General features: G+C 35.1%; 1 protein-coding gene across 2 annotated transcripts in view; it reads left to right on the top strand.

Moving 5' to 3' along the window:
• Positions 1-12,379, top strand: part of Sec71 (ADP ribosylation factor guanine nucleotide exchange factor Sec71) — a 115,262-nt gene that overhangs the window by 96,486 nt on the left and 6,397 nt on the right. For both annotated transcript variants that reach the window (XM_083143739.1, XM_083143740.1), the window contains 5 exons: positions 2,176-2,311; positions 3,487-3,713; positions 5,840-5,962; positions 7,868-8,014; positions 11,325-11,502. In XM_083143739.1, coding sequence (XP_082999865.1) covers positions 2,176-2,311; positions 3,487-3,713; positions 5,840-5,962; positions 7,868-8,014; positions 11,325-11,502 — 811 coding nt within the window. The remainder of the gene's footprint in view (positions 1-2,175; positions 2,312-3,486; positions 3,714-5,839; positions 5,963-7,867; positions 8,015-11,324; positions 11,503-12,379) is intronic.

Below are 12,379 nucleotides of genomic sequence, written 5' to 3'. Positions count from 1 at the left end.
GGCTGCATGTTTAATGTGCTGAATGTAAACATTTTGCATGCTTTTCTGAAGTAGGTTTGGTACAGTTGTGGAAGACAGGCATTGAGTTTTGGTTTGAAAAGAAGTGTGGGAAATTTTGTACAGTATGTTTTTATTAAATGTATATATTTCTCATGATTTGGTGATATTTATTAATAACTGTTTTGCTGATGTTTAGTTTGTTTTGAGCAGAACTTGACAGTGTTTCCAATTAATGTGTAATGTTTCTTTAAAATTACTTCTTTTCATCTCCCGATGGACTAATGTTGGTTCAAACAAGTTGGGATATGTGTGTCTCACATTTTGCAAAATAATTCTAGAGCACATTTTTGATGGCATAGTGCTTTGAAATATGTTCTGTTAAATGGTTTCTTATTATCTCATAATTTAGATAACGCCATCTCTAACTATAGTATCTAGTGCTCTAACCACTGGCACTCTAACTTCTCCTAGTGAATAACAGTTGCCTTTCCTGTTCTGCTATTCTGTTATTATCAATCTATATGTGTGCATTTGGATAATAACCAACAATTATCCATTTTAACATTTTCTTTAATCCTGTTATAGAAATGTTTCGAGGAGGATTCTAACGTGGAATGAAACTTCACACTTGCATCTTTATGTATTAAGTTTCCAAGTTTGCAAAATAAATTCTATATGATTGCATCATGCCAGAACATTCTTATGTAATTTAACCTTTGTCTCACTCTTTCACAGTGCGTACAGCTATGCATCACAATGGTTCTTTTGTTTTAGATTTTATTCTTAGTGGTAAGAGGGTTTTAAAATTTTGCATTATTTTTCGATCCTTTTCCCTTGCATCTATGTATTAGAGTTCTGGTGGTATCTGTCCAAATTAATTGAGAGGTACCATTTCTGAGGCATGTAAAATATCAGAACGTCAATAATTTATTTCATGGCAAAATTGTGTTCAAATTAGGGATGTGGGAAATTAATTGGTCCTCTGTATCAGCTGATGTGGCATATCAGTTTGCAGGTAAAATTACTGATAACTTCACTAATCTGTTATCTGTATAAGTAATACATAATTAGTGCAAAATTATTACATTTTAATACTATTAGGACTGAGATGATATTGCCAATGCCATTGTTATCAGTAGCAGAAAGTCATGTAGTTGCAATTTAATTACTGATACTTGACAATAGTTATCCAGAGTTCAGGAATGTCATCGAGTCTTGCAATGCTTGTGCAGAAAAGCTACTGTAATATTGCACTGAATGAGTTCAAGTGGTGAAGTTGTTGCATTTACGAGACTGCTTGTTGATATCCCTCAGTGGGAAATCCTGACTGAATTTTCTCATGGCTTGCCTCAATTACCAGAGGTAAAATACTGTGATTGTATCTCTACTGAATACCATGGACAATTTTGAACTTTACCGATGTTGTTGTGACTACTGTGGGCACCTAATTGATGGGTTCTTTATTTAATTTCTAGTGGAGGTATATTGTGCACTAATTTTAAAACATAGGACCAATCCCAAATGACTGAACTTAATTAAGCAGACTTTTTTTTTCCCATGAGCACTTCTTTCCATCCAATGTCTTGTTATCTCCCCATCACATTAAACTTACCAATACATATAAATATTAATAACAATATAACCTGTGGCACAACAGCCCATGGGGGTCAGGGCCTATCTACCGACTGCTGGCCTCACTGCCAAGGTGGGTGATCATTCAACCAGTTACAGGGTGACGAACACACAGTCGTTGTTGAAGGTTTCCATGATCAGGGTATGCTACTCATTTGTAGCTCCCCAATTTCCTCACGATGGTGGGTGGCCACCGCTCCCATACAAAGGCCAAAATCTCAGGAGAAGTGTTATTACAATTCCCCCAGGAGACTCGAACCTGTGCACATCCCACAGCTGGAGCCCAAAGCTTGATGCCTTCCTTAGACCACATGGCCAAGGTGCAGGACAGCAGTACAAATAAGAAACATTATTTGTAAATAAGGAGACCAAAATTGTGCAAAATTCATTTTAAGATAACTCCAGACAATTTTTAAATGTTTTGTATATGTGTGTATATATGCTTTGCTTATTTGTTATAAATGAAGTAATGCACATGCAAATGTGTAAACTTAAAATATACATAATACGGATACTAACCACAGAACAATTTTGTATTTCTAGAAAGCAGAATGGATGACCACGACCTGTAATCATGCACTCTATGCCATAGTAGATGTATTTACACAATATTTTGACATGTTAGGTCCATTGCTACTAGAAGATCTGTATACGCAACTTCACTGGTGTGTCCAACAAGGTAAATATATCATATGTCATTGGTTTGTTGGTATAGTTTTGCATTTTTTTTTAACTTGGCAAATAGTATGTTATGGTCATTTTGTGCATTCCTCCTTGTAACTGGTAATTTTAGTGTTCAATTTTTTTAAAACAAAGTTGAGAATTAGTTTCCTTTGTGTAAAATGATTTCATTTCAATGTTATCTGCAAAAATATATGTAATGATTAGAGCCATATATTTGTGGTGAATAAAAGATCTCAAGATTTCAGTACAGAAACTGGGCACATTTCAGAATCAAAAGCAGTACATAAAATGGCATTTTGTTGTTATAATGCTAGTAAGACCCTAAATTTGAAACTAAAAAACTGCACTTATTACGCAAAATTGACTTTTCCATTCTAGTAGCATATTTATGTAGTTGTCAGAGTATTAAGTTTATTCTTGTGAAAAGTAGTCCATTTTTTCTTCTCAAGTATTTACAGCAGAATTAATCAATAATCTGTGATTTGCATTATTCAGACTACAGAAACTGTTGTGTCAGTAAATTAACTCTGAATTTCATGTTTAAGAGTGTATTTCGCATTTTCGAGTTTCGTGACAAAATATGGTACGGAAATATACCTCACACCCATCAGAAAGACATGAAAAATGAACATTACAGTTTTTTTTTTTGTTTTTTTTTTCACATTTAGTGTTTCCGTCAAAAACGAAACATACATGCCTCTAGTAATAATCATCTAATCTATGAATGGTTGCAAGTACTGCATAGTTGATGAGCAGTTAATATATTTTCACAGCTAACACAGAATTTTTAATATTCTATGCAGAATTAATATTGTTATAATAACACACTGAAGAGTTATGTGAAAAATTATGCCTATATCAGTTTATACCAATAGAGTGCTGATTCATGTGTCTCGTCCCTCATTCATATTAAATATTACTGAATCTCATTACTTTTTCTAATGCCAAGTGTGTTAAGTGTTCTCCACCAAAGTAGTTTCATTTTTATGGAACAACCTGCTTACAATGTCAACAGAAAGAGAAATAAAGATTAGACTTAGGTAGATAAAACTCTATCACAACTGTATTCTATGTAATCATCACTCATCCTCATTATCGCGATTAACCAAAAGTAACAGAAAATTGATGTAAAAACGACCAAATATAATCAACGTTTTCTCACTCTTTCAGATAATGAACAGCTGGCTCGATCAGGAACAAACTGCTTGGAGAATCTAGTCATTTCAAACGGAATGAAATTCACAACAAAAACGTGGGATAAAACCTGCCAGTGTATGCTTGATATCTTTAACTCTACCATACCTCATGCTCTACTCACGTGGAAACCTGATCAGAAGGATGAGTATATTGAAAGCAGTTACAAGGAGAGTGATGGAGACTATAGTCCTTCGCACCAGGTTTGTATTTCATAATATTGAGAGTTAGGAGGTATGTAATTCTGAAATAGACATTGTAATAAGTACCTGAAGTTCCAGTTCTGGTATGCACTTACTTTTTATACAAGCTCTCGCTACATCATGCGGCTTACCAGCCTTTGATGGAGTAGGAAGCAATGACAGAACACACTGCATTGCCTTTTACCTTCAGTTTTAATCTTTTTAACCAAACTTACCTTCCCATGTTTTAAACTTTGACTATTCTTATCTTAACTCATGAAGAATCCACATGATGTAAGTAACTACATGCCAAAACTGGACTCGGCTACTTAGTGAAATGACTGCATGTGGTGTAAATTCTGCAGATACCTATAACTGAACATTATAGTAGTAATAACAATGTTAGCATTTCATGCCGTGTGTGGTCAACCAAGAAGGTATGCCGTGACTGACTTGGGGATGTTGGATGTGTATGTACATTCTATGCTTATATCATCCGGGGATTTGAATGTTTTTACTATAAGAACTATAACATATACAGCAAAAAGATGCAGATCAGTACATAAAAAATCTCTCTAAGTTTGGTATGTACCTTACAGGTGCTTGATATGTGCACCCCTGGTGACATGGCAAACATCAATCCTGAAATCAAGTTCCTGCCACACACGTCCCATCATATCACGATCAATACCAGCAACTGCATGCATGATTCTTGTAGTTGTGTTTGTCGGTAGGTGCTTCTGTTCAATATTTCATACAAAATCTCTGTTGTACCACCACAATTGACTCATATTTAGCAAATTCTAAGATGTTGAACACTTTTTGTTCATCAGTGGGTGCCATGTTTACATTAACTTCAATATGCTGCCACCTAGCAGCTAAATATCCATTTCCATGATGGAGGCCTATTACGAGTGAAAACATGTGGAGAGATTCTTTATGTACTGATACACAACGTTTTGCTGTATGAGATATATTTCTTGTATTATAAGGATTTGAAACCCCGGAGGGAATTATGAATCACCCTGTATATTTTTAAAGTCAAATTCCAGTCCCTTTTCTAAAATGTACCGATAGGCTGTAATTAAATTAGTAAGTTTTTCTGTTGTTTTAGTCAGGTAAGTCTGTGATTTTGACCTGTTGTCTAGTTCCCACCCCTGTACTCAAGAGGCCAGGAACATCTATTTTCCAGTACCACTAATGATGACTGATAGAGATATATCAGTGTTAACCCAGTTCTTATTTAATCAATATGAGAACTAAAATTTTAATCCCCAAAATTGTTGAATGAGTAAGCTTGTTTCCATGTTCCTAAAACCTACCGAATTCAATGCAAATAAATCAGAAATCGGAGTGTCTACCAGTTTCGAAAACCTGGAAATCATGGAGATGTCAAGGAAATTTACTGGGTTTCTGGACAAGGTCAATACTTTTGTGGAAGTACACTAAAAGTAGGTTTTAGAACAAATAAGAAAAGGACAAGAAAGGCATTTTAAATTTGTTGTGGACAAACTGCACATCAGTTTGGTATTCTAAATATTACCAGTAGTTCCAGTAGATATTGAATGTTCTAGGAAAAGTAATCATGTTTTGAGCTATTTTCAAGTAGGAATCTACTATAGTTAGTGCCTAATGCCATATACCATTTTCTTGTTTCAATTTTTGGGTTGTTCAGTTGATATTAGAATTAATACATGTAGTTTTAAATATGGCTTCATGACATGGTGCAAAGCACAGGGGACTACTTTACTTTATTATTAGATTTTACTATAATTACATATTATTTAATGCTGTAGTTGTCATGACTTTATAGAAAGGAATTCTTGTTTTACCATTAGTCAATACATGGCAAGTATTATGTAAAAGCTCACCCATGTGATTCAAGTTTGTTTTTCTGTTGGCTAAATCATAGTTACCTTTTTACACACATGTTTAAATATATGAATTGCCCTAATGGCTTAGTCTAGAAAATTTTTGATTCTTGGTCTGGTAAACCTGGAAAAGTCTGGGAATTTTGTTTTTACAATTTTCTTCCTCTATTGAATATTTATAACTGCTTCAACAACTACAGTATTTCCTCCGTCAGTGCCACCTTAACCCACATCTTGTTACGGTTCTGCTTACGTGTATTTTTTTTTTATATATAGAATGATATAGGAGATACCAGTCATCCAGGGTTGCAAGGAATTCTGAAGAGAACCAACAGTTCATACAGTGTTCACAGTGCAAATAGTATTTCCTCTGAAGATTTCAGGACAAGCAAGGGAAAGGTAAATGATGTAGTAGATGTATGATGATGATGGCAGTAACAGTTGTTTTTTTTTTAAAAAAAAAGTGTATGACCATTTCATTGCATATGTAATTATTCACAGACAAACATTATTGTGTGTTTGGTTTATTGCCTTGGTGGTCAAGCATGTTGAGTAGTTGATTCAAAATATCACCACCTAAGGTTCCAGGTTTGAATGAGTTTTGTTTAGTCATTTGTCTACTTTGTTTGCAATTAGCCACAGGTGGTAGAAACAAGTGTGTGTGTTTGATCCATGTATAAGTAATGTTCAATTAAGTTGTTATACAGAAGGTAAAATATAATGTGTTGTTCACTTTTATGTTAGATTTCATCCATGAACAGTGTGAAAAGCATTGGAAATTTAGCAGCATGATATGTCGATGAATTACCATGTAATTTGGTGTACAACTTTTCTAATTTGATATTGCTTTCTTACAAAAATACAATGGTCGAATATTGTTTTCCTACAAAAATACAATGGTCTGATATTGTTTCCCTACAAAAATACAATGGTCTTATATTGTTTTCCTACAAAAATGCAATTGTCTTATATTGTTTTCCTACAAAAATACAATGGTCTTATATTGTTTTCCTACAAAAATACAATGGTCTTATATTGTTTTCCTACAAAAATACAATGGTCTGATATTGTTTTCCTACAAAAATACAATGGTCTGATATTGTTTTCCTACAAAAATACAATGGTCTGATATTGTTTTCCTACAAAAAATACAATGATCTTACGTATATTGTTTTCCTACAAAAATGCAATTGTCTGATATTGTTTTCCTACAAAAATGCAATTGTCTGATATTGTTTTCCTACAAAAATTGAATGGTCTGATATTGGTTTTCTACAAAAATACAATGGTCTGATATTGGTTTTCCTACGAAAATACAATGGTCTGATATTGTTTTCCTACAAAAATTCAATGGTCTGATATTGATTTCCTACAAAAATACAATGGTCTGATATTGTTTTCCTACAAAAATACAATGGTCTGATATTGTTTTCCTACAAAAATACAATGGTCTGATATTGTTTTCCTACAAAAATACAATGTCTGATATTGTTTTCCTACAAAAATACAATGGTCTGGTATTGATTTCCTACAAAAATACAATGGTCTGATATTGTTTTCCTACAAAAATACATTGGTCTGATATTGATTTCCTACAAAAATACAATGGCCTGACTTGGGCAAAATAAATTTCTAATGCTTGCAGATTGTCTGTGTAGTACCATCCATAGTAGCAATAATTAAACCTATACAGTGGAACCTCGATGTTACATTTTTGGGAGGGCAAAGATGAAAGAACTTAAAAAGCTGGAAAATGTAAAATGGAGGAAAATTTTATAACATTTTGCTTTGTTGGGACCATCAAATTTGTATGTATAATGCAGGAACGTAAAATCAAGGTTCCACTGTACCTTTTCCTTGTAATGACTAAATCTTTAATAATCAACATTTGAACCCAATTTCACGTGCATCTTTTTTCAAGAGTTATGAAGAATGTTTCTCTTGCAACAAATAAACAGTAACAAATGCCCAAAGAATAAAATATTAACAGATACAATTTCAAGTAATGTTCAAAAGCTATTTGCATTTCAGTTACTGGAAAGTAAAATCACATTTAATATCTTCCATTTCTTTCCAGAATCATGAATTTACGCATTGTGTATAATACCCATGATATTTAGGCCCCATTTTAACAGGTTCAGATAAGGATTGGCTGCTATCAGTGATTGAACTACAACTGTTAATATCTGATGCCGGTAGATATCAGCTCAGTCCTAGAATTTGTCTAATTTAGGTAGAATTTAGTTAGTAATAATGAACAGGTTGTGCTATCGTACTGAATCACATTTGTATTTACTATTTCAGCAGCAAATAGGCCAAGACTACAAGCTATTTACGGGTCTTCTCATAAAGTGTGTTGTCCAGTTAGAATTGATACAGACAATAGACAACATTGTTTTCTATCCTGCCACATCTAGGAAGGAGGATGCTGAGAATCTGGCACTTGCACAGGTTTGTGAGAAACATTATTTAATTCGGTACATATTGTTTAAGTTGTACGAGGGCTAGTCATAAAAGAATGAGAATGAATTTTGTACTTATGAAATACATTAGGCAGGGTCCAGGTTGATATGGTCTTTTTTGAAGTAGTCGCCATCGAGTTGTATACACTTGTCCCAACGTGTCTGCCAGTCCTGAAAGACTTGCTTTTGACATCATCTTCAGAACTGCCTCCGCCTTCTTCAGAACGGCCTTTGATGAATCAAAATGCTTGCCCCGCAGCTCCGATTTCAGACGAAAAAAAAAAGTCACAGAGCAAGATCTGGGCTGTATGGAGGGTGCAGGACACATTCAATGTTTTATCGAACCAGATATTGGACAACAACGTTGGAAACGTGAGGGCGTGCATTATCCTGACATAGGCGCCAACCAGATGGATTCAGCTCAGGGCATTTTTGACTGAACATCTTCAAAACTGTCACGTAATACTGCCCAGTAATCATGGTATGCAGGGCACTTCATGGTGGTAGACCATTCCACGGTAATCGAAGAAGGAAATCACCATTACCTTATTCACCGACGGAACAGCGTTGGCTTTCTTTGGCGTCGGAGAACCGGGTGATTTCCACACTGTGCTTGCCTGTTTGCTTTCGGGATCGTAATGGTGAAGCCAACTCGTCACCAGTTATGATGGAATTCAGGTAGGCCTCGCCATGCTCTGCTACTAGATGCTGAAGCTCCTGACACACCTCGACTCTCACCTGCTTCTGTTCAGACGTTAGCAATCTCAGCACCCATCTTGCACATCCGTGTCTCATGTGCAAGCGATCGTGCAGAAGGGTGAACACACTATCATGGGAAATATGTAACATGTCCGCCAGTTCATCTATTGTTATTCGGCGATGTTCCTGAACAATGACAGCAGCTGTGTTAACCATGATCTATCTCATTCACTGCGATGGCCGGAGTGCCCGGACCACCCTGCTTAAACTGTTTGATCCACCGAAATGCTGTTGATTGTGGAAGGACATCTTTGTCGTATGCCTGCTGCAATATTTCGTATCTGGATTTCTGCAGACGGATGAAAAAATTCAAAGCTGCATACTGCTCTTCACGAACTGACTCTATTTTCTGTATGCGACTTCTGACCATTCGTGTTTTGTTTGTGCAGTGTTGACAGGCGCATATGCATACGCGCTTGCAATTTTATCTGCCGATTCTACGAGATACGTTCTTCTCGTGCAAATTTGTTTCACCGCTGCATGTTCACTGTGTGATATAAAAAAAAATCATTCTCACTTTTTTTTTTGACTAGCCCTCATAGTATTCACATTTAATGTATCCGTAAATACAACACAAAATAGCATGTCGGGAAGGATAAATGAGCATTTATTTTAGGGATGGGCCGATATGAAATTTTGGCCAATACCGATATAAAATTAGAAATTGTCCTTGAAGAACCTGAAAGGTTCATTGACCTCCTTAATAAATGTGTGTTTCAAGGTGACCGCAGTGAAAAAGAAATGTATATTTAGACATTTACTTTTTTAGAAAGTAGAGCATGGAGATTATCCATAAAAATTACAACAAAATGGAAGAATTTTGCTCTAAATTTCAGATATTTATTGATATCGGATCGGTAAAATAATCGGTAATTTTACTGATAAACTGATACACCGATATACACCGATATGCCCATATCGGCCGATACGCATAGAGTACCGATTAATCGGTCCCATCCCTAATTTATTTATTTACTTTTCCTTGTTGGCTTGGGGATTACGGGAAGGGATGTACTGGTCGTTTTTCGTATTTTTAGGGAACAGTTATTCTGCCATTTTGAAGCTCATTTAAGGGGGAGATGCTGTTCCTATGTTCTAATTTTATTGGATTTTGGATATGGTATTCCATAACGGTTTGTATCTGAGGTGGAAACTGTTACAAAACTTCTGAAAAATTTTACACAGATCTGAATGCAAAATTGGAGCCACGGTGGGCTAGTCGGTAGGCATCTGACTGCCACTCAGGAGACCAGAGTTTGATTCTCGTGGTAGGTGATCTAAATTCAGAATTCTTCCAGCCTTGTCTGAATAGGATGACACTGGGGTTAATCTAGCCTTAAATAAATGGGTATCTGGAGGGTAAAGGTGACCAGAGCATGCTTCTCATCACATCACATCCAACACACACATCCCCTAAATGTGCCTTCATAGTATGGTGCTGTATGCAAGGGGAACTTTACCTTTTGTGCCTACCTGAATGCAAACTTGGCTGGGTTAATATGAGTTACTGCTTCTCTAATGCTTAAATCATGGAGGATATTTATAATACACAAACATAAATTTGTATGGCATATTTATGTTCTAGATCACATGCCACTGACAAAAGTAAAAAATGAAAAGACTGTCGTGGATTTTTCTTTAGACTTTAAGAAGAAAATCATTCATAAGTGCATATAAGACAATAATCTTTCTACTTTATGAGTAGAGGCACATATTTTTGGTAAATAAAAAAGCAAAATTTTGGTATAAAAACTGAGTCAATTTTGGGTTCAAAAGCGGTAAATGAAATAAAATATCGGTGTTATAGCGGTGAAAAATTGGATCAAAAGTGGTATATGAAAAGACATTTTGGTTTTAAAATTGTGAATATAATCCTAAATTTGATTTAAAAACTACACTTATTCCACAGAATTAACATTTCACTTCTAATAGCCCATTTATGTAGTTATCCGAGTATTAAGTTTATTTCTGTGTAAAGGAGTCAATTTTTGTTTCTCCAATATTAACAGCAGAATTAATCAATTTTCCGGGAATTGCATAACTCTCAGGATAATTCAGACCTCAGAAGGTACCGCGTCGGTAAATAAATCCAAAATTTCGTGTTTAAGAGTTAATTTCGCTTTTTGCAGTTCATTTCGCATTATTTCGTGACAAAACATGGTAACAAAATGCATCTCTCACCTTTCAAAAACATAAAAAATTAACACTACAATGTGTTTTTTCAAATTCCGTTTTTTCGTCAAAAACGAAATTTTCGTGGTCCTATTTATGAGCAATGGCAGCAATTTGGGGCCTCAAAGAGTGCAGTTACCCCCCACTTTTTTGCACCTGACCTATGGCCACTTAATTCTAAGCCTTGTCAACAAGAAAAAGTAAACCCTCCTTGCCCCCCAGTTTTGAAACCCAATCGCTGCTACTGGTTGCGAGACTATTTCTTGCATAGTTGAATCCTTAATCTAGTGTGCAATACTTATTTATTCTGTTTTTTTTTTTTTTTTTTTTTTAAGTTTTCAATGAGTAATGTTTTTGTACCCAAACAGGCTGACTTGTTGCATGCAGAAGCAGGGAATTCTGGACAGCAACGGGAGGAGCAGGGCATGTATCCAAATCTCAACTCGGAGCATCTGCTTCTCTTAACAGATTGCCTTTTACAGTCCCACAGATTTGCTAAGGCCTTCAATTTAAACCACGAACAAAGAAATCTTTTGTGGAAAGCAGGTGAGCACATCAGAAAATTGTTACAAAAGTAATAATGTTACTACATTCCTAGCTGGTTAAGTTTAACCTTCACCCTTTTGATCGTAGAATAATTTTTCTTGTCTTTCAATTTCCAGGAGAGTTAAACAATAAATGATGTCTGCAAGTTATCTGTGCATAGCTTATACTGTCTTTTACATAGTCTATATAAGGGGGATGGACCAAAGTGAAATTTTTGCCGATATCGACCAAGTACTGATATAAAATGCTAAATGTTGCTTGATGAACACAAATGGTTCATAATGTGGTGCTGCAGTGGTTTACTACTTTCAAAAAGAACATTTCACTTTACAACACAAGGGCATATGAAATATATAAAATTTTCGAGTAAATTTAGAAATAAAATAATACACCAATACGCCTGTATCAGCCATGACCAATACAGCAGTACCAATTAATCTGTTGCATGTGAAATGTTACAAAGATGGTTGCTTATGGTTGAAAAAACAAAACGATTCGCCACCGTTTCTTATTTTATCAAAGGCACTTGCTAAGCAAATATTAAAATAGATACAATGCTTCTTTTTTATATAAAGATATAGTAGAAATAAATATTTGTGTCCACAGTGCTACAGAGTGCTTCAAATGTAAAATGACACAAATTCTGATCGTTGAGGTCCACTTACGTGCTAATTCTGCATTTATTTCAATATCGCCCGAATGGGCACTGCTAAAAAAACTGGGTGTATCAAGAGTATGAATTTCTCTCCATGTTACAAGTGGAAGCATTTCTTTGTTGATTATTAAGCTGGACACTATATTTGAAAAATATGATGAATATGAATTTTCGGAATCCCATGTATTCCTCCATGTAATCAAGTTCAACATCAAGTTACGG

This window comes from Lepisma saccharinum, chromosome 22, assembly GCF_977018435.1.
Source record: "Lepisma saccharinum chromosome 22, izLepSacc3.1, whole genome shotgun sequence".
Taxonomy (NCBI): Eukaryota; Metazoa; Arthropoda; class Insecta; order Zygentoma; family Lepismatidae; genus Lepisma; species Lepisma saccharinum.
Note: the sequence above shows the minus strand (reverse complement) of the source record. Positions and strands in the feature narration are given on the sequence as shown.